Raw genomic sequence first — 24,491 nt, 5'->3', positions numbered from 1 at the left:
AACCTCTGTTTCCTAATTTGTAAAATTTTTATTTTGATAGCTTTTACTTTACATAGTTCTTAGAATAATGGAATTAACATATGTGAAAAGTACTATATAAACTGAAAAGTTCTATGTAAATATAAATTATCACTTTACCAATGTGATATGGACCACAGCCCAGCACCATCATTCCATGATCATCAAAATTGATATCATGCTCCTAAGGGGGAGGAAAAGGAAGATGTGGCAATTATTATGTTATTCTTCCCTCTAGTTAAACTGTATCATGCCTTTGAGTGTGTCTTTCTCATTCTTTCTTTTGTTGATATGCATCTTCTATTAGTCTTTGGGAATCCATAAGTATAAAATGTTATATAAACCCTACTTATTTGTAAAAACTTATTCAGTTTCAATTAGCCGTGAGAAAACAGTATAATTTTATGTTTATGTATGTCACCAGTCTTTTTTAATTAATTTATAATGTTGTGTCAATCATGTAACCATTATCTTTATCTCTCCCTTTGTTTTATTTAATCATCTTAAGGCAATTCTTAAAAGACTGAGTATAAAAGTACATCATTACATTCAATTCAAATGATGTCATTTTTATTTACTAAATATACTAGTAAATAGACCATCTACTAAATGTAGAGCTTTCTGCATTACAGAACTTTGGCAGTTCCTACCTGACCATTGTAGGTAACATAGAGGTAGTTTGTTACTGATGGGTATTCTGCAGCCAGTGTATCAATCTGAAAGAGAAATAAATACATACATGAAATAAATACATACATACATGTGGATTTTTATTCCCCTTTAATACAATTTTTTTTTTCAAGAAGATTGTGGATTTTTTTTTTGGTTCTGCATTCATATTCTTTTAATGCCCATTTCTATCAAATATAAAGACAAGAAAAATGTATGTATCATCCAGTTGCTTTCTAATTACAGAAGTGAGAGCAGAGAAAAAAAACAATATGATTTAGCTATCTCTTGGGCAATGAATAACAATACACATTACAGAGTATCAGATTACTATGTATTAGCTCTCAGGAACACAAAAAAGAGCTCATTATAGTCAACTGGTTACCAGGAAAACTTACCCAACCATCTGTCTTAAGCAATTACAAATAAAACCTAAAATCAGAACAAAATGATCTATATATATATATGGATGTCTTTGGTTTGCAGATTAATGCATAGGACTGAAGTTACCTATGGCACTGCTCAATGGGATGATTAAATACCACAAAGCATAGACAAGTAGGGAAGGGGACTAGATCTCATTGAACATATTTGGGGAAAGTAAATCAATTCAGCTCTCAAGGGCCAGGAAGCTCAGCTTAGTGAGCAAGATTTTTGGGGCCAACAGGGCAAACCAATGTAAGGCAAGTGAGAAGGAAGAAAGATAATAATCGCTGAGTAGGAAATATTTGGCATCAAGTCCCAGACCTAAGGTTATGTGTGTGCCCCCTGAGCACACGGGGAAAAGCCAATGATTTTAAAGGACAAAAACCAGCTGGTGGTACTTTAAGCCAAAGCATCTCTTCTCCTAAAGGCCAAAAAGAATCACAACGGTACACCTATGAAAGTTCTAGTGTGATTGTCATGAATACTAGATGAGCTCATTATGCCCAGCCCTATCACAATGAATACTAAATGGATCATAATGATAGGGCACTTAAAATAAAGTATTACCCTGTAAAAAGTCAGTGCCAAAAGAGAGAACTATTCAAGAGAGTCAGCCACTACACTAGGGCATTTCAAGCCTTTCTATTACACTAAGGATTTCTCTTACTACTGATATATTTGCACATGGGTCAAAAAGTAGAGGAGAGGTCATTTTAATTTTTTTTTCATTCAGGCCAAGAAAATCATGTTCTCACTCTTCCTTCTACATCCCAATGCCCCTACATCCTTTCCCCTTTAAATCATAAATCAATCCTGTGCTGAATAAAATAAGTGACATCATGCACATCAGATGAATAAGTAAATTCACTTTCAAATTCCACCTCTTTCCATTAAAAATGGCTCCCGTGATTGGTGCCCATATTTTACCCATGGAATCCTAGGAAGAAAGAAAAATTCTTTTATTCCTTTACCTGTTTAACCCAAGGATGAATGTTTTTCTTTAACCTCAGCTCTCTTGTCTGGGCCTCAGTCAGCCCGAGGCATTTTGAAATCTGCTTGTCTGAGAACCCAATCTCCTTTGCCTTTTTCAGGGTTTCTTCTGTAATGGACTCACTAGGATTTAATGAAAAAGAGAATTCAAGTTTAGACCAGACACAGTAAGAAGTAGTGAACTAGTCAATTTTGAAATCACCAGTCTCCTTATTTTCCAACTTTCCAAGTAGGTCTGCTAACTTTTAAAAATACACACATACCCCACTAAGTGGTCTAGGCTCTATGAAGTCTACTATTAGCAGTGCCAGCTTTCTCAAACATGTGGTTTCCCACTCCCACATCCTATATATCCTCTTCTCTTCCTATTTCCTGAAAAGTGGCTTCTGAATCTACTGTCCTAATGAAATTGTTCTTTCAAAAATAGTCAGGACCTTCTAAACCCAGGAGGCTTCCCTGGTGGCTCAGAGGTTAAAGTGTCTGCCTGCAATGCGGGAGACTCAGGTTCGATCCCTGGGTTGGGAAGATCCTCTGGAGAAGGAAATGGCAGCCCACTCCAGTATTCTTGCCTGGAGAATCCCATGGATGAAGGAGCCTGGTAGGCTATAGTCCATGGGGTCACGAAGAGTCAGACATGACTGAGCAACTTCACTCACTCACTTACTCTAAACCCAGGAGCACTTTCTTAATTTTCATCCTCGCAGTCTGTCAGTATGTGACCCTTTTGATGTTTCATTCTTTAAAAATATATGTCTCTGGCAATAAGTTGCTTCCCACCCTACTTTATTACAACAACAATTTACTGTTTATTCTCTATGGCTCTTTCCTCCATTGCCTGCTTACATCTGGCTACTTTCTCTCCCTTCCTAAATTTAGCCACTGCCATTGGCTCATAATGACCAGTTGTCCTACATAACTAGTTGATAATTCCCAAATTCACAGCCCCTCCTCCAGTGTCTGACCTGTGCTCCAGGTCTTTATGGGCTTTGAGAATTTCTCTACCTAGGCATCCCAACATGGCATTGGGCTGGGTGTCCTCTTCATAAACTATCTCTATTTACTAGTGTCACATATCTCTCTGTGTTGAGAAGATAGTTCTGTGATTTTGATATTTTTTTCCACTCAAACCAGATTTGTCTCCTCACTTTCCCATGATGATTTCCACAGTGTAGACACCATTCACGTTACGTCTCTCACCTGTAACGCCTTTAACATTCCCATCACCTACCTGTCCTCTCTCCAAATCCCAGCCATGCCCCCCAGGTCAGTTAAAGCCAAAGCTCATCCTCAAAGCCTTCTTAGTCTGCCCTAACCCACATGGATCTTTCTGGACCTTTAACTGACTCTTGTTGGAGCCAGGGGCATAGTTGGAACCATATCCTTTAGCACGACATTATCTCCTGATATTTTTAATGTTTCTTAGTTTTTCTTCAGTATCCAGACATTTTTCCTGCTAGATTCAAGTTCCAGGAGGGCAAAGAAGATATTTGTCTCATTTACCAGATTATTTCCAAAGCCTAGCTCACTGTCTGGCTCACAGACAGCATTCAATACATATTTATTACATGAATGAAGGAAACTGTAATTCTAGAGCTTTTTTACTTTACAGGAAAGAGAAGCAATTAAAATACACTTGTAACTAGAATTCAAAATGTACACAAAATAATTTTCAAAGGATTAAGGTACAAAAGAATTAAATACTACAAAAAGTATCTCTAACCAAATAGCTGCGGCCAAGCTGTTTCAAGCAGTAGTCGATACAATAAAATTCAATTAAAACAGTTTGATAGTCAATACAATGATTTTAAAATATAAAAGTTTTCGCCAGAAGATGTAATAATAAATAAAACATTTTCATCAAAATTCTAATAGAGTATGGTTGAATTAAATCTACAGCATTTTGTTCATTCTATCCTTCAGTTTTCTTAATTTAATTAATTCATATTCTAAGTTCACAGAAGAAAGAATCAAGCTGGTACATTAAATAACTATTTCTCTAGCTTTTGTGTATCAGCATTAGTTTGGATTTCTGAAGCTTCAGCAGTTTCTAGTCAATTTGCTTTCTCAATGGGACCTATTTTCTCTTCTATCTCTCAAATCTATTATTTCTCCTAGTGAATTTAATTTCTTTTTTCCTATTTCATTTTGATTTCTTAAACTTCTCAAGTATTTGATAAGCATTCTCCCCAGAACAACACATTTTCCTGTCAAATTTCTAAACACAATCTGCCTATTAAGTATTATTAGTCATTTACTATGTGCCAAGCACTGTGCTAACTAGAACTATGTCATCCCAGACAGCAGCCACTAGCCACACACAACTACTTAAATTCAGATGTTAATTGGCTGAAATTTTTTTTAAATTATTCAGAGCCACACTTTCACTACTCACATTTCAAGTGCTCAGTAGCCATATAGGCAAGTGGCTACTATGTTGGACAGAGTAGATTACAGGATATTTTATCCTGTAATCCACTTGTAGATTACAGGATATTTTATCATCACAGAAAATTCTACCAGACAATGATGCTCAAGAAGATACAAAATAGTATTTGAGACGATGTAGCAATAGAGAGTGATTCTGAACATTTTATGGAGAAATAAGCTATGTAATGGTGAGGTCAGAGAACAGAGATAACCATGTGAGTGGTTGTACTTGAAAAATACTATGGCAGTGGAGGGATGAATACAAAGCCTCAAATAAATTCAAGTTTATACAGAAAAAAAGGGTTGACAAGGCAAGGGCACTGGGTCTGCAATAATGTGAGGAAGCAATGGGCATGGCAGGGCATATAGGAACTTACAGAGGATTTGTTGTTGGAAATCCGAGTTAGTAGGGAATTGTGGATGGTGAAGGTTAAGCAACACTAACTGTCATTCCTTCATTAGTGTTTTAACACTTGGTGAACAAGCACTCTGTGTATCAGAGCTCTGTCCTATATGTTTTAATGATGGAGAGATTAAAATAACAAATCTCTGCATTTATGGAGCTGAGAGCATATTACAAGGCAACTGAATCGCTATTTCTCTGATAGCACAGTGAGAGGTGCTATGAGATAAATGCACACAAAAGGATGATGTGGTTCAGGGGAAATGCCCCCAACTTCCACTGGGAAGGGCTTCCCGAGGAGCTCCAGTTGGTAAAGAATCCACCTGCAATGCAGGAGACCCTGGTTTGACTCCTGGACCAGGAAGATCCACTGGAGAAGGGATAGGCTACCCACTCCAGTATTCTTGGGTTCCCTTGTGGCTCAGCTGGTAAAGAATCTGCCTGCAGTGTGAGGGACCTGGGTTCAATCCCTGGGTTGGGAAGATCCCCTGAAGAAGGGAAAGTCTACCCAACTCCAGTATTCTGGCCTGGAGAATTCCATAGACTATATAATCCAAGAGGTCACAAAGAGTCAGACATGACTGGGTGACTTTGACTTTCAGTTTTCCACTGGGGAAGTCTGGAAAAGTTTTACCCAATAGGTGAAGGTGACTGATGAGCTTCTGAGGGCCCTTGAAACACTCAAAGTGATGGCATTTGCTTTTAGTCTTACAAAAAAAAAAAAAAAGTTCCAGACAAAAGCAGAGAAAAGATTTTTTGTTGTTGTTTCTACTTGTTTTAGAAATGTATATTTCCACTCTCCTTGCCAAGACTATGTTCCTACACCAATTGCTCATTTGTTTATGTGCAAATGTGCATTCAGGCTCAAAATGGAAATGCTTGACAAATAAACTATTTTCCTAAATTAAAACTTTGGATGATGTTCTTTTTAAATCATGACTTCACTGAACAGTTTCAAATCATGTTTACCTGTGTGAGGAAAGACTACACATTTTCTCTGTGATCTGCAATCTTATTATAAACACTGGTATGAAGCTTGAGTTGGGTGGAGAAACACTGTACATATAACACTGAGTAAATTCTTACCCATAGATTTTTCTAGATACCTGCCAGAACACTTTCCCATCATTGCGGGATAGCAGTAAAAGGAAAAACAAGCAATAAATAAATAAATCTTTAATTAGACATTTCTTCATTATTGCAAAAAACTACCTGAGGCAAAACCTATATTATGTTACCATATTAACAATCACTTTAACTAAAATGACTACATTCTAACCTTGAACAACAATGATACAGACACACTAAGAAACATGCCTTGAAAAGAACCATCACACCTATAATTATTACTATGGACTAGCAGAAATGCAAGTTCTTCAAGTCAAAAAATAACCAGAAGTAACATAGTTATCTTTAGCCCTACTGGTGAGTCTTTTTATTTTTTTGCTTCAAATGATTTATTTTTCTTATAGTACAGAGGATCAGTCAGTTCTTCAAAGATTGTGATAATAATTTAAATAAAAATTATAAATAATAGTATTAAACAAACAAAAAAAGAAACCATTCAGATTCCTCAAATTTCTATTAAGGATGCAGAAATTTGCATTTTTTTGTCTGCATTCAGCTATGCATTTCTATTACTGAAATATGCATAATTCCTCTTATTCTTTCCCACCAAAAAGTCCAATAGAGCATATAAAGACATCTCCAGCGAATATACAGTATTCCTCCTGCACCCACCAAATAAAATTGAACTCATACCAACAAACAAATTTAAAAAAAGAAAAGAAAAAGAAAGGTTGATTGATAAAATTGGCCCTCTGCATACAAAAGTAAACTGAATTAATTTTGTGTTCAGCTTTGTGGCAAAAAAATAGCTAAAACTAACTCAATCATTACTGCTCCCATAGCATCCCCACCACAGAGAGTTTTCATTATTTAAGGGGGATGCTGAGGAAAGCAACAGTAACATAAAATAATGAATAATGAATGACAGAGTTTCAGAATAGGGGTGAAAACTATTTCTCCATGGGTGCCCCTTCAAATCATACCTGGTGAGAGTTCTAAAACAGATGCTTCAAGCTAGACCTGCAAAGTGCATGTTTTAAGCTCACAAGCTGATTTTCAGAATATTTTCTTGGTGAGCCAAAAATTGCTTTAACTTTCACTCAGTATTCAAACAACTAGATCAATAGCATGATATTTTTACATATCTTAAAAATTAGGGTGTACTAATTTGGAATGGCATATGAATATATTCATGTTCATCTATTTCAACTTGAATGAAAATCTGGGATAGATACAGTCCTATGGAGTTCAAAGTGATATGTCTTCTATAGGCCAAGAATGAAATCATGGCCTCACTGGTTAATAATTTCGACTCTTTAGACATGTTCATGAAATAGTGCAAAGTACATTGCAATCCTCCTCACTGAAAAAAGAGATGAGGATTCTGACCCAACATGGCAGTTACGAAGATACAGACAAGTTAGACTTCTTCCCATATTGACCAGAGTCCTTATTCTGTGAGGTGTCCCTAACCCACAGGATGACATAGGTGGCTGCTCTCCAAATTTCCCTCATTCACTGTCTCCACTGTATCCACTGCATCACATAAGATTGGCTGGCATGTCATTACACACAGTAGAAAATTCACTTCATTCCCTACTTGTTCTGATACAAAATTTTATTTTGAGTTCCATTATAATAAAATAAAAGAAGAGACAGTTTGAAGACACGATTCATTAGCTTTGGGCCAGTGATTTAGATAAGGTTAAATCTCTTCAGAATCAGATACAAGATGAATAATCTGAAGTGAACATAAAGCTCACTTAACAATGTGGAGACTTAGATATATGTTCCTCATCTTCATCAGCCTGTGTTGGGCTGCCCTCCATTTTGTCTGCTATAAGGAACTTGCATCAGAATGAGACTTGTTTTTTAAAATCAAGCTAGGTAAAAATTATTTTAGGGACAGGGCTATCATATTTCTATCTTTTTCAAAGGGAAATCTTAATTCGGAACAAACTTAAAAACAGAATAAATACTAAAATAAAGACAAAATTTGAATTTGTAATTCAAAACTATTTTTGAATCCTCAATAGGAAATGTTCTATTGATATTATGTTGTAAATTGAAAAAGCATTATAGTAAGTGAGAAATGTGCTCAGCAGAATGGAGCATGTTGCACTAAAGCACACAGTTTTAAAATCTGTACAATAAATAAATTACTCTTCCATTATTTGATATGTATTTGTGTGTACTAGTAAGTCTATGTTTATCTTTACTGTTATGAATACAAACACATTAAATCCATATTTCAGAACTGTATCCTCTAAAATACATATACAGCTTTTCTTTCTCCTAACAGCTTTCCTTGCTTTCGGAGTTCAAGGGCAAACTCTTTAAAGGTTACACTTTCAATATCGCTTAATAGAATCTAAACAATAAAACAAAGAAACACCAAACAGCTCTGAGGCTGGCCTTTTCATAACCTTCAGTTTTTCTCTCCTGAGCAGCACAAAATGACAGTCTGAAATTTTAGAGGGGAAAAAAGTCTTAAAAATAAGACGATCATACTTTTATACATTCTCCCATCATCTTTTAACCGTAAGACAGGATGGCTCAGCTTCTACAGGGAGAAGTGTTCTCTCCCGCCTTCTCTCCTTTTATAAACAAAATAAGCCTCTCTCCTCTTTCTCTTCTACTTCCGGTGTAGATTTTGTTGTTTAAAATTCTAGCCTGTCATCTCTGAGGTTTCCTCCACTCACACTTAGTCTTCAATAATAAATGATAAAAGGAAATGGAATAAATTCCCCTTAATGAGGAAATTTCACCTGGCACAGAGGAGCTGGGGAAATCTATTACCCGACCAGAGGAACGCCTGCAGCATTGCAATTACCTGGGGAGCCCACACACTTCACACAGTCCTCTCTTCCACTTGACTGGCTTTTATCTGATCCACCAACTCATAAGTAATACTAAACAAATTTCCCCCCAGATTGCACAAGGCCCTAATGTGAAAATGAGTGCTCCACCTGGCCTACAATTATGGGATGGGCTTGCAATTGTATTATTATCTTCTCTTAAAAAATCCCCCCAAAGGCAGGAGCTAAGAAAAGCTACGGAGAAGGCCTGATGTTCAGTAATGACAGCAAATCTCAAAAGGGAAGAGAACTGAGTAAGATGTATGTTCTCTGTTCCAAGACCCCTCACCAGCCTCTCTTCTGAGTTCTGCAGGGCTTCATTGATTAGTTTTGGCATTTCACGGGTTCAAGCCCATGCCACAATCTCAATAATGCAATCAAGTGGAGAAGTTATTTGTCTTCTCATCTTTTCTTTCAAGGAGACAGGTTGTTACCTCTTTCCTTGAGAGAAATGAGATAAACATTTTTCAAAAGCAGCAGTAGCATTTAGGGAAGAAAATTATAAAAACCCAGGAAATTGGGTAAGTAGCACCATTTTCTCTTAATTTTTGAGAGCACCACGCTTCATTTCTGTACAGCAGTGAGGTCCTCAGAGGATTTAAAGAAAACCGTAATCTTTTATCTCTCGTGTCCAGGACAAACAATTAGATCCCATGTTCATATGAAACTATGTGAGTATGAAAAGTATTTATTAGGATCTGAGTTCACGTAGCACTATCACAATAATGCTATAAAATTGCAAGTGCTGACGACACACGTAAAATTATACTTCACTTTAAAGGGCATTACAAACAACAAATCACAACACGAAAGAAAATACCATGAGAAATTTATATTATAGGTATTTTTAAGTAGGATATTTTTAAACTCCTGAATCCTATGTTCATTTTTAACCAATCTGTAGCAATCCCAATAATCCAGAAATATTGTTATATAACTTTTAATCTGGTATGTTTATATACTGTCGATTATAATATCATAATTGTATCCTATGAATGTGTATGCTCAGTCCCTCAAAAGTGTCTGACTCTTTTGCAACTCCGTGGACTGTAGCCCGCCAAGCTCCTCTGTCCTTGGGATTTGCCAGGCACGAATACTGGAGTGGGTTGCCATTTCCTCCTCCAGGGGATCTTCCCAACCCAGGGATCAAACCCGCATCTCCTGCATTGCAAGCAGATTCTTTACCACAGAGGCACCATGTTTAATAGTATATAAAAAAAAAGTGCTCTGCTACACTCAAAAGAGCATATTTTTATTAAGAAAATAGCTTTTACCTGATCAGACTGAGCTAAAAGGCGAAGTTTATACTATGGGATAGTGCTTCTGTTATTTCTGCTTAACAAATTTATTCATAATTTTAAATGAATTCAGTGTATTCTTTTTTAAAAACATTAAGAGAATATTCAATAAGCAAAATCCTAAATTTTTCTATGAACATAGGTTTGTTATACATCCAGAACTGAAATCCAACAGATAAAAAGAAATATTGTATAAGGCTCCAGTAGAAAACTGACACTGATTAAGCATTCTTTGATATTTTAAAATTTGTTATTTCACAAACAAGTTTCTTTGGAAGCCCTATATTTTAAAATGTATCCATCATCTTTGTTTAAAGCATGAGACTTCCCTGGAGGTCCAGTGGTTAAGACTTCAACTTCCAGTGCAGGGGATGAGGGTTTGATCCCAGAATGGGGAGTTAAGATCCCACTCATATGCCTTGCAATCAAAAAACCAGAACATAAACAACAGAAGCAATAGTGTATCAAATTCAACAAAGACTTTAAAAATGATCCATACCAAAAAAAATAAAAATCTTAAAAAAAAAGTCATGTTCTCATAGAGGAGTTATCCAAATATCACATATATTGTCCAAGCAACAAATGTATTATAATTCTCAATATGTGAACTTCCTTTGACTTCTAGAAATTGTTACTTAGAATCTTGTGTGTTAGTCATGCAGTCGTGTCTGACTCTTTGTGACTCCATGAACTGTAGCCTACCAAGCACCTTTGACCATGGGATTTCTCAGGCAAGAATACCGAAATGGGTTGCCATTTCCTCCTTGAACCCAGGTCTCCTGCATTGTAAGCAGTTTCTTTACCGTCTGAGCCACCAGGGAAGCCCAGAATTACATGAAGCCTATTTACTGATAATGGAACAACAGACTGGTTCCAAATAGGAAAAGGAGTACGTCAAGGCTGTATATTGTCACCCTGCTTATTTAACTTATATGCAGAGAACATCATGAGAAATGTTGGGCTGGAAGAAGCACAAGCTGGAATCAAGATTGCCAGGAGAAATATCAATAACCTCAGATATGCAGATGACACCACCCTTATGGCAGAAACTGAAGAGGAACTAAAAAGCCTATTGATGAAAGTGAAAGAGGAGAGTGAAAAAGTTGGCTTAAAACTCAACATTCAGAAAACGAAGATCATGGCATCTGGCCCCATCACTTCATGGGAAATAGATGGAGAAACAGTGGAAACAGTGTCAGACTTTATTTTTGGGGGATCCAAAATCACTGCAGATGGTGACTGCAGCCATGAAATTAAAAGACGCTTACTCCTTGGAAGAAAAGTTATGAACAACCTAGATAGCATATTGAAAAGCAGAGACATTTCTTTGCCAACAAAGGTCCATCTAGTCAAGGCTATGGTTTTTCCAATGGTCATGTATGGATGTGAGAGTTGGACTGTGAAGAAGGCTGACCGCTGAAGAATTGATGCTTTTGAACTGTGGTGTTGGAGAAGACTCTTGAGAGTCCCTTGGACTGCAAGGAGATCTAACCAGTCCATTCTGAAGGAGATCAGCCCTGGGATTTGTTTGGAAGGAATGATGCTAAAGCTGAAACTCCAGTACTTTGGCCACCTCATGTGAAGAGTTGACTCATTGGAAAAGACTCTGATGCTGGGAGGGATTGGGGGCAAGAGAAGAAGGGGACAACAGAGGATGAGATGGCTGGATGGCATCACTGACTCGATGGACTTGAGTCTGAGTGAACTCTGGGAGTTGGTAATGGACAGGGAGGCCTGGAGTGCTGCGATTCATGGGGTCACAGAGTTGGACACGACTGAGTGACTGAACTAAACTGCTTAGATTTTTTTTTTTTCTTGCTAAGAGTAACATATGTAGAAATAACTTTTGACCGATATTCCCCAATTCTTGAATAAGAAAATGTAAACCTTTTCTAGGAAGGGGGAAAATCTGAAGCCATTTTCAGGAGGATGTGGAAAAATTCTCAGATTAAAGTCTTGTCACACCATGTCACACTAGATCTATGTTAATTTGAGGATTACTATCCACATGGAAGTCAAAAATCTTTGTCACTGAGAGTTTTTCAGAAGAAAACATATAATATCCAGATAGCAAAAATTCTCATCTATTTTATACTTATGACTGTAGATTCAAGAACTAACTCAGTAGCCCCCACTTCAAGCTAGCTAGAGCAAAGGATGATCAATTAAACCCAACCATCAGCCAAGGTAGATAGCAGGTGCAGTAAGAGGCAGTGTGTGTAATATCAACGTAACCATGTGATGGCCTTTACATTACCATCACTATATTTACATAGGCAAATCATGCCTAACTGCCTACTCAGCCTGAGATAAGCCAATATTGCTGGCTGAATCTAGAGTTAGGCTCCAGCTAACTACACTAAGATAAAAATCCCATTAATCAGATGAAGTGATGAACGTGTCAACTGTTTAGCACAGTGCCAATTAGTTAGTAAGTGGTTCGTAGATGCCAAGGCCAGAAGACAAGAAAAAGGGGAAGGAGCAGGTATAAGAGAGGAGAAAGAGGAAGAGGAGGTAGAGAAGCAACAGGAGTTTAGCAGAACAAGACTGGCAAGTCCCCTAAACGTGGCCTTAGCACCTTGGGTTGTCTAAGTCTCCTCCCTCTTTCTGTAGCATTCCTGTATCCAGATCTTGAGGGGGCAAGGCCCACTATACTTCATATCCCTTGCAAAGCATAAATGATCTCCTGGAGATAATGTTCACTCAGGCATTTACTCCGGTCAGAAGTCAAGGCCACTGCCTCACTCCTCGAGGGAGGCATCACCCACTTCAGCTCCCAGCATACACGCGGTGGTCCTACTCCCATTTAAGGCATTTCAGGAATGAATGAACAGGTGAAAAATCCTGGGAGCCAGTGAGTGATTATCTAGCATCTGTAATTATTGCTCAGGAAGACTATTTTGACTAAGTTTTATTTCCATTGTATACTTCAGGAGCTTTAAACTCACACCTTCATTAACACGGGAGATAAGGCATTTACATTTTATTTAAAGAAAAAATATACGTATTTGTATGTATGTGTGCATACATACATGCAGAGATGTCTGTCTTATAAATACAGCAAAATTTCAAAAGAAAATTCTTATGCTAGCTCTCCATACCCTTGAAAATTCTGTTTACATCTTTTAAGGTGACTCACCAAGGCTTTCTCCCTGCCAGGCCCCCATGTTTCCCTCACAAGAGTTCTAGAGAAGGGCACATCTCTTACAAGGCTTCTGCTTTAAGTGAGGTCAACAATTCAGGCAGGAAAACATGCAGCTCGCAACTTGACAGCTAAGGAGGAACTGATCTCCAGCTGTCTGATTTAAAAGTCATATCTCTACAAAGAAGCTTTTGAAAAGGGTTAGTGACTAGAACTGAAGGCAGAAGCCCTGGGCTGGATTTATTGCTTCCCTCTGACTGGTGTGACATAAAGCAGGACACACACCTCTGTGTGACTCAGTTTCACCTTCTACAAAAATAGAATAGTAATTCTTTTACAACTGTATCATAACAGAAATGTACTTTGTCACCAGAGAAATATAAATCCTTGTATTATAAATATTATAGCTATGTACTTTTGCCTTAGTTGTGTTTGCTGGTTAATTAAATCATAGCCTTCACTACCACTCTACATATTTATGAATATTCCTTATAAAAACTTTTCTAAAAATTTGCAATTTTGAAGACTTAGATAATTTTTAAAATCAAAGCTTTCTTAATTGTAGCTCATTCCCAATAGAGTTTATAATGCCCATGTTAAGTATTATAATGCTCCCAGTGTATAAAATCTCTATTTGACAATAAAAAATAATTAGATAAATCCCCATTTATTAGAAAACAGTTTATTCAGAGCCTTCCTAGTAAATACATGTGTGCATGTGTGTATTCTAAGTCACTTCAGTCGTGTCTGACTCTTTGCGACCCTATGAACTATAGACCACTAGGCTCCTCTGTCAGTGGGATTCTCCAGGCATGAATACTGGAGTGGGTTGCCATGACCTCTTCCAGGGGATCTTTCCAACCAAGGATTAAAGGATTCAACCCATGTCTGTTAAAATCTCTTGCATTAGCAAGTGGGTTCTTTACCACTAGCACTACCTGGGAAGACCTTCCTAGTAAACATATAGTCACTTAAATAATGAAAACCTAGAGATGCTGCTTTCTAGTGTCTTCCAACTCAGAGCTTTTATATTTTGCACTACACATTTGCCAATTAATAATTTTGTGAGTCCCTTGGGCAATCAGGAATTATAATACATTTTCTTCCACTCCAATTTCCCTTCTGTGGCATGACTGAGAAATTCTGATTTTTACTTTCTGCCAAGAATATACTTTCATTTATTTAATGGGACTATTATCATACAAACATCATTGAGTTTCACTCTATGCAATATCAGTTCCCAAGAAAATATATAGTAAATAAAGACTTGGAAGCCATTCTTATCTATTCTAGAATTGACACAACACTTTGGAATGGTGAGCTCCATTCTTCAGTCACACAAATCAGCAAAAGCTCTTAAGAAAAATCTCCTAATAAAAGTAAAGTAAGACGTTATGGCCTTTGAAATTTACCATAATATAATTTACAGTTTAATTGGAGCATGTTAATAGCAGTAAACAGTGGCTGACTTTATTTTTGGGGGGCTCCAAAATCACTGCAGATGGTGACTGTAGCCATGAAATTAAAAGATGCTTACTTCTTGGAAGGAAAGTTATGACCAACCTAGACAGCATATTGAAAAGCAGAGACATTACTTTGTCAACAAAGGTCCACTAGTCAAGGCTATGATTTTTCCAGTAGTCACGTATAGATGTGAGAGTTGGACTATAAAGAAAGCTGAGCACTGAAGAATTGATGCTTTTGAACTGTGGTGTTGGAGAAGACTCTTGAGAGTCCCTTGAACTGCAAGGAGATCCAACCAGTCCATCCTAAAGGAGATCAGTCCTGAGTGTTCATTGGAAGGACTAATGTTGAAGCTGAAACTCCAATACTTTGGCCACCTGATGTGAAGGGGTGACTCACTGGAAAAGACCCTGATGCTGGGAAAGATTGAGGGCAGAAGGAGAAGGGGACGACAGAGGATAAGATGGCTGGATGGCATCACCGACTCAATAGACATGAGTTTGAGTAAACTCCAGGAGTTGGTGATGGACAGGGAGGCCTGGCGTGTTGCGGTTCATGGGGTCACAAAGAGTTGTACACGACTGAGAAGCTGAACTGAACTGAATAGCAGGCAAGTTGTAATTATGAGTGAAACTGTATGGCTCCAACTATTTACATTGAGCAAAAAAATAGATAATCACCTTACTTTCTCTTCACAGCCTTAATCTTCTCATAGTAAGATTTTCATTTTTACAAAACACAACAGAAATATAACAGAAAAAGAGCAAACACAATTTGTCACTTCCTAAGTAGAATTTATCCATTTACCTACTTCCTCTTTCTCACTGCACATTTGTTCTTTATAATCTAGCTCCTACTCCTATCTCCCCATCATCAATTTTGGTGGACTTGCTCAGTTCTCTCCCTTTCTGCTCTCCCTAAACCATGCCATACTGTTAAAAGAGTCTTTTCCTATATTATTTATTCATAATTCTCTTTTCCTTTGGTTCCTATGACATAGGTATATATTGAAGAAAAGATACTGTCCTTGGATTCCAAAAGTCCTGAACTCAAATCCTGGATTCAATATGCACTTACCCTGAAATCTTGAAAAATTTACTTAAATATTCTGAGTCATAATTTTGTTTATAAATTATGGGGTAGGGATGGATACAGATGAACTCTTCAACTGTGACTTAGATAACATACACAAAGGTCTTAGAGCTTTGGTTTTTAACCTGCATTCTACTTCCCTATGGAGAAGGACATGGCAACCCACTCTAATATTCTTGCCTGGAGAATCTCATCGACAGAGGATCCTGGTCATGGGGTCACAAAGAACTGAACATGACTGAAGTGACTTAGCACACATGCACGTACTTTGCTGGCTTTGCATTTCTGCCTCTTGTTGGTCCATTAAAAGCATCCTGTCTTACGTATACCTAAGTGTGTACAAATCTTCAAATCCAAATTTGAAGATTACATAAATTTTCAAAAATAGGTTACAAACCCACTGAAGGGAACTAACAATATCATTTGGTCTAATAACATCTCCTAATAAAGAGAAATGTCATCAAGCAAATATACATCCTATCAAGCTGAGATCACTGATATTGACATAGGGAAAAATCTGTTAAGTCCTGACAATTAATAGATATATTAATATATACATATAAAGTATATGTTATTTTAAATTAACTTAAGGGTTTTGGAACTATCAAACATATGCAGAAAATAAATAATATTTATTTTATGAGTGATGTGGCCATCATTGAAAATATTTTAAATGAAACATGAATCTCGCCCATGTGAGATTCAAGTTATCTCATATACTTTCAAAATGCACAATTATTTGTCAAAACAAAGAAAACATGGTTTAATAAATTCAATGAGGTTTCTCAGGACATTAAATGTTTAATGTGAAATTTTATTCTATTCAAGATGTCGCTGATACAATTCATTATTAACTGAAATTAATAGAGGCCTGTGAAATCTGTGACAGTGCATAAAATATCCTGTCTTAACACATGGCCAATACTTTGGCCACCTGATGAGAAAACTGACTCATTTGAAAAGACCCTGATGCTGGGAAAGATTGAAGGCGGGAGGAGAAGCAGACAACAGGGGATGAGATGGTTGGATGGCATCACTGACTCAATGGACATGAGTTTGAGTAAACTCTGGGTGTTGGTGATGGACAGGGAGGCCTGGTGTGCTGCAGTCCATGGGGTCACAAAGAGTCAGACACGACTGAGCAACTGAACTGAACTGAACTGAACACATGGAACATAAATGTAAAAGGAAAAGTCTTTTTTGCATTAGTTCACAGGCATGGAAATTCCCATAGTAATGTTCCTATTTTACAGAGAAAAAATAACCTTTTATATAAGGTCCAATAATTAGTATTGTTTGTTAGATAAATGGTTTAGGGTATTGAAGATTAAAATCATTGGCTACTAATAAACAGTAACTAATAAAATTATTTTGCTTTAGAGTCAATTAATTTATACATAGTATATTATATATTCATCTTAGCAGCACAGTTAATAGTGAAATAAAACAATATATTTTTTAAAACTAGAGTGAAACTGAGACTTAGATATGTTGTATGAGTTGATAATGAAGTCAGAGGACACAAACTATTTTTAGTAAATCAGATCAATGGGTTCCACTAAAGTGAGCAACCATTTCTATTCTAATTCTACATTCAAAATAATACACAGCCACATACCTAGTGTGCATATACATACATACATATATATATATATATATATATATATATATATATATATGAATTTCCACAGGATATAGTGGAGAAAACAATAAATGATATTGCAAGCCAAAGTAATAGTGCAGGCGTGCTAACTTATGTGTGATTCTTTGTGGCCCCATGGACTGTAGCCTGCCAGGTCCCTCTGTCCATGGGATTTCCCAGGCAAGAATGCTGGAGTGGATTGCCATTTCCTTCTCCAGGGGATCTTCCCAACCCAGGGATCAAACCCACATCTCCTACATTGACAGGTGGATTCTTTACCACTGAGCCACCAGGGAAGCCCCATAAATCATAATAGAGGATCATAAAAATATAACATGTGTTATATATTATACATAGTGAAATATATCTTTCCTTCTCTAAATCATTTCTATATTTAATACATTTTAAAGATATTTGCTTATTGCTATGTTTTCTACCAGAAAGTAAAAATTATCTTTAGAAAGTACTGATCTTTCTCCATCTTATGCTTAAGTTTTTAAAAAACATTTTATAAGAGTATAGTTGCTTTGCAATATTGTTTTAGTTTCTTGCTGCATAGCAAAGTGATTCAGTTACACATAGACATATATCCACTCTTTTTTAGATTTCCTCTCTAGGTCACCACAGATCACTGAGTAGAGTTCCCTGAGCTAAACGATAGGTCCTCATTCGTTACCTATTTTGTACATAGCAGTTGTGCCTAAGTTTTAATAACTTTTAGGTAACACTTCTCCCTTGAAAACTTCAATTAAATACAAGCACAAAACGTTTTGTCTGGTTTTGCCATGCCTCCTGAGCAAGTTACATAAAAAGGCAATAGAAACGAACACATGTAGAAGAGGACATTCAAAGGGAGTGTTCCAGCTAAGGTGATACTTGAATTACTATATCTGCCAGAAGTTTGTGGCTGCAGGGAAATGGCCAGCTTTACTGAGCTCAATTTAGCACTTGAATGCCCAAGTGGAACTCACCAGGCTTGCCCTAGATTGTTTTCCTAAGCTATAGGCACACCTATGACTTTTCAGCACCCATCAATGGATGTAGTTTATCACACTGAACACTGAGATGCTCACATGAAAATTAGTGTCCTTCAAAAGCGAACTTTATTCTTTTTTACTACATTGAGTACAGCAATACGTGGGCAGTGTAGAGAGAAGAGATATTAATATTATCAGAATTAATACTTAACCAACACATGAATAGTGGACAAAATCTAAACAATCTGCGCATTAATTCATAGTAAATTAAGCTTATATCAACAATTAATGAAGTAAATCAACTATACTCCAATAAACATTAAAAAATAATCATTTTAGAAATAAATCCAAATCTTAGCCTCATATATGGTATAAACTGTATCACAATGGTTATGCCCTCTACTTTTGAACATCTAAAGTGGGCGAAAGCAGAGTTCTTTTAAACAGTCAAGCATTATGTTACTAACATATATAGCAGCATTGTGAGGAAAAAAAAATATAAACAGCAAAATGGACCATACTGGGAAAACTGCCCAATTTGAATGAAATGCAAAAGAACAGTCATCAAAAATGGTGGAAACTTTCCATTTGGCGACTTACCAAGGGGCAGCACAAGCAGTGGCTAGCTGCCTTCTTTAAGCTAATAACTGAAAGAAGGACTCAAAACTTAATTCAATCTCGTTTTAGCCAGTAAAAAAGCAAAATTATACAATTTAGAGGGGTATAAGAAAATTCTTGAGCTAGACATGTCAGTCAGAAATAACAAAAAAACCTAAAAATTAAAACAAGGAAATAAAAAAATTGAAAAGAATTATAAGCAGATGTTCAAAGCTGCTAATTAGCACATTCACATTTTTTTCTTGCCTGTTCAGATTGGGATTTTTAATCATGAGAGACAACCATGATTATCTTTCAATCTAAAATTGTTAATTCAACCTGGAATTATAAATAAAAAAGGTTTGGAGTGTAGTGTCTTGAAATAGTTCTTGCTCACAAAGAAGCTTTCCTACAGTTAACTCCCTTCCTTATTTATAGTGAAAGTGATATTTTGTACCTGTGCTTATCTATTAATTATTAATATTGTTGAAACCTTTATCAAACATATTAGTTCTGATGCTAGATCTGTGGTATGGGATTATCATCCCCTTATCAAATACTGTTACTGAACTGGAAGCATCTACTACATGTAATCTGGTTTCCAACAGATGTTATATAATCTACCTTTTTACATTTTCACAAACTTAAATATTCTTGTGTGTGTGTGTGTGTGTGTGTGAGTGTGTGTGTTCCCAACCTAACATTAATCACTGAATTCACTGACTATATATCAGGTTCTGTTGTAATTACATTTAATCCTTACCACAACCTAAGAAGGTCAGTAATCATCCCAATTTTATAAATATGAAACTGAGGCTCTTGATATCCCATGCTAATAAATGATAGAATTGAACTCCAGAACCTAGAATATTTGATATTAAACCCTTAATGTATACATAAATGTGTATATGTATACACACAAACTTACACACATACTATTGAGTTGGTCAAAGTTTGTTTGTTAAGTGGATACATTGTTCAATAAGGTTCTTAGTGAAAATGAAAACTATCTTTAACTTTTACTTAAAACCATAGGAACTTTTTGGCCAACCCAATATCTTACACTTGGAATGTGTTTGAATCAAAATTCAGGTTTCTATATTAATAGAGTTTTAAATCCATTCTTTTTTTTTTTAATTTTTATTTTTACTTTATTTTACTTTACAATACTGTATTGGTTTTGCCATACCAGCTATGTCAAGAGAATCTAATGATAAAGACATTGACATATTTATCTATTTACTTACAGTACCGGTAATTCTGTCCTCCAATCCAGTTTTATTTGCACAACTAAAACTAAATCTGCCTATGAACCAATGAAGGAGAGAATTTCAGGTGAGATTTTTGTAATCTTTACCAGATCAAAATAAACATATTTTTCTTCTAGTGAAAATGCTATATGGGAGGAGCAATGTATATTCTTGGGCTTCCTTTGTGGTCAGCTGTTAAAGAGTCTGCCTGCAATGCGGGAGACCTGGGTTTGATCTCTGGGTTGGGAAGATCCCCTGTAGAAGGGAATGGCTACCCACTCCAGTATTCTGGCCTGGAGAATTTCATGAACTGTATAGTCCATGTGGTGGCAAAGAGTCAGACATGACTGAGTGACTTTCACTTTCACATTATATGTGAGTCAGTGTTGGTAAGATGAGTGAGTATGAGAAAAACAGATGTACTAAAGTCTGTATAGCCACTGAAGAAAGGTTTTGTAAATGTTGCAGTTACACAGAAAATTCTGACGGGCTTAGTTTTTCTTAAACTTGCTAAGTGATCCGGTAATATGCGGTTAATAGATCAAACATATAAATCCCAGTACATAAGCGTAATATGCATTGGAATCCTTCATGACACAACTCATCACATTAAGAGAAACTCTTCAAAAGCTAAAGAAATCCACTGTGAAATATGTTATCATTCTAGGTCAGTTCATGCCACTACACCGGCTTATAAATCTGGGGAATGCCTAAAACAGTCAACTTTCCTAGCACACCCTTGGGCAGGAATAAACAATTTAAAAAGAAAAAGAGAAAGTCAGTGAACTGAAGTATAGAAGAGAATTTTTTTTCTTCTTTTTTTTCCTTTTTTTGCTGAAGCTGTCTGAATAATGATTAACACCAAAGTTGGGATGAATGGATATTTGCTCTGGAAGTTTCCAGAGCGTTGCCATTGCTATGCTCATACAGTGAAGACAGCAAACTGAGTTCTGATGAAAGCAAGCACTCAGACCTGGGATACTCAGTTCATTATTCTAACACCTAACTTGGCTCATCATTGAATAAGACTAGGATTTCAACATGATACATGTTAATCTCCACCCTTTAAGAAAATAAGAAAACTGTAATTTCTACTTTGTCATAGACACATAAAACATATCAGTTATTTCCATGGTGCTAACCTTGTTACAATCACTGTTGTTGTTGTTTTTTTTCTCTACTCTAATCTGTGGACATCCATGTATATACCTAATGCATGGGTATTCCATTTGGAATTAAAATTCTGAGCTTCATTCCAGGTGACTATATGTAAATACAAGTAATAGATTGCCATCAATCTAAGTGCTAATCTCATCTGCTGCTAGTGAATGTGTTTATTGCATTTAGAAAAATTTTAGCATGATTGGGAATATTTGCTCATTAGTATAAAGGAGTATTATTGATCTTTTGATAAGAATGGCATTTGTATTATTGCTTCCTTATAAAATATGTCTGGTATTAATAAGTGACAATGCATCATAAAAAAATTAAGAAATGATATGTTATAAAATATATATACAAATGCAAATTATGACTCAAAATGAGCATATGTCTAAAATCACAAAATAATCTTTGGTATAACAAGTAACATTTTCATTTTCAGGGGCCATAGAGAAAACTTTCCTGGACACTCATCTTGTTCAAGGAATCCTTTGTGTTTATATTTAAGCTCCAAAACAAAACTATAAAACAGACATTAGCAGGAAGAGGTTGGAGAATTGAGGGAAGTGACATGCCCGTGATTCCACAGTGGGTAAGACTGCACCCATCTGACTGGTTCTACAGAATATACTCCTTCTAATGTACAAGGCAGGAACCAGTTGAAATTTAACAAATGCCTATAATTCTATACTTTATCCTCTCTTTAAGTTTCTCCTTTTATCCTAATTAAAATTCCCATTACCTATTTTCCCAGGAACTTAGAAGAAAGTTGCTGAGGGACCTGGGCACACAGGTACCAGGGATATGATCAGGTAAGAGAATTTGGGAGTTGGCCCAAATCAGACCAAATAAAATAGCTACTTCCTGGGCCTTCATCTAACATCAGCCTTTCCAACATGGAAGTAGTTGAGATTTTGAAACAAAGTGAACCACAAATAAAGATGACCTTGACTTTCCTCCAAACTGGTAATACTTAACTGAAACACATAATACCAAATGTTATTAGAGAACTATCACTATTGGAGTAGTATCTGCCTCAATGACCAAGCTTCCTTGGATATTTAGAGGCTAAATTAAAAAAAATAAAAATACTGGAAGATGTCATAATCCAGGATAATCATGAAGATAATCAAAATAGGGGGAAAAAAATTAAAAAAAAAAAAACCTCCAAGTCCTACACTCACCCTCCATCAGCTACAATATCCTTCAACTTCATATCTCAGTGTACCACAGAATGATTGAGACAGGTAGCTTCAGTAGTCATCTATTCTTATTTCATTTATCCAACTTCTCTAAATAACAATCATTATCAAACTGCTATGTGTATATCTAAGATACTTTTAAAAATAAACAATGAAGTGTCCATCACATAATAATAAGTTCAGGTTTTAAGTTTACCAACACCATGGATCCTCTGTTGAGGTCTTGAAACAAGATAATTGTTAAGTACTATATTTAGATTCTTTTAAGTTATTAAGTTTCACATTAAAAAGTTTATTGTAGGTCATTATGAACAATAGAAAAATCTCTACTTACAACTATAATTATACCAGAAAGTGGAGACTTTATTTTAAAATGTCAAATTAACAGCAAAAAATACAACAGAATGTTGAAATCAGAACAATGTTGTAGGTGATCTACAACTGTGAGTGGTTCTAATAAGCCTCCAAGGAGCTTTTTCACTATCAATATACACTTTTTTTCTTAGTTAGAATTTCAACCTGCCTTCTGGTTGTAACAAAAACTATTCAATTAAAACACTGAATTTGTTCAAAAATCAGAATGTATATCAAGTGGAAATTTAAATCACAATAACATCTGCTGTTTTTCACCCCAGGTCTCTTCCACTGCTGCAACTGGTGTACTATAAGTTTCTAGCACCCTCATGTGGTTTAATTGGAATGGTTTCATAGGCATTTGAAATCAGATGTCTGAAACTGAAAACAGTGGAACAGACTATAATTCAACACAGAAGTTCTGCTGACATCGTAAACCAAGAAAAGAAACCTCAAGTCAGCAAAATTCTAAGACGAATGTACAGGCTCAGTCCTTAACTTCAATCTACTGTTCATTTTATGTGATCACTACAAAGGATGACTTACAAGCAACTATTGCTAGTTTCATTTTTGACAGATTGGAATCCCCCATTTTCAAAACTAAGAATTTGTTGTGGGTGATTGTTGAATAAATGAAAAAGAACCTCATTTTGCTCAAAAAAAAAAAAGGCAAAAATTTTTATTGCCCAGTTTGTGTATTTTGATTAGGTAAACCCAGTAACCCAATTATATGTTGCAGTTTCTAAATAGTTGAGAAAATCAGGCTTTGAGAGCTTCCTCTCTCTTCATTATTTTAAGCGATTAATTCTTTTACATTTCCTAAAATCATTTGAGAACAATTTCTACAAACAAAAATTTTCCCTCTCTAAACATATGCCTAGGCTTTAGCTGAGATTTTTTTTTTCCCAATAGTGGTGTATTTCAAAGCCTTCTTAAAGGAGACAAGCTAAAGAGAATTACACCATCTTTCCTAAATTGGTAATACATGCCCCTATTATCACAGATCCAAGTTTAAAAATCTATTGTGACTTATATGCCTGGATAGCCTCAACAAACATTCTCAGGAAATAGAAAAATGTAGATTTTAAAGCACTGACATTATCAGAATATTCTGAACATAAAATAAAAATTTTTAAATAATTGGTAATGAAGGAAATAAAAATGCAAATAACTGAGAGGTAAAAGTCTATTAACAAAAATTTGAGTGTGGCTTATTTGTATGATTAACTGGATGTCCTAAAATTAAAAATATCAATAGAATGCAAGAGGAATATGCTTGCTCACTCCAGACACAGAAATGAGTAGATTGATGTTAAAAGAGAAAAATAGATTTCAGCATTTTGAAAATGTATAGAAAGCAGAAATAGTTTCATTATTGATTAATAAAATTTAAATCTAGGTCATGTTTGAAGGGCTTCCCAGGCAGCATTAGTGGTAAAATTACCCACCTGCC

General features: G+C 35.9%; 1 protein-coding gene across 1 annotated transcript in view; it reads right to left on the bottom strand.

Annotated features, from left to right (window-relative positions):
• The window catches only part of CPS1 (carbamoyl-phosphate synthase 1), a 142,238-nt gene that overhangs the window by 48,966 nt on the left and 68,781 nt on the right, over positions 1 to 24,491 (bottom strand). The window contains exons 22-24 of the mRNA XM_069578246.1: positions 2,085 to 2,226; positions 669 to 734; positions 139 to 202 (exon numbers count right to left, since the gene is read on the bottom strand). Of these exons, the coding sequence (XP_069434347.1) occupies positions 139 to 202; positions 669 to 734; positions 2,085 to 2,226 (272 nt within the window). The remainder of the gene's footprint in view (positions 1 to 138; positions 203 to 668; positions 735 to 2,084; positions 2,227 to 24,491) is intronic.

The sequence above is a fragment of the Ovis canadensis genome, chromosome 2 (assembly GCF_042477335.2).
Source record: "Ovis canadensis isolate MfBH-ARS-UI-01 breed Bighorn chromosome 2, ARS-UI_OviCan_v2, whole genome shotgun sequence".
In the NCBI taxonomy this organism is placed as follows: domain Eukaryota; kingdom Metazoa; phylum Chordata; class Mammalia; order Artiodactyla; family Bovidae; genus Ovis; species Ovis canadensis.
The sequence above is the reverse complement of the archived record's forward strand: the minus strand, read 5'-3'. Positions and strand labels throughout refer to the sequence as shown.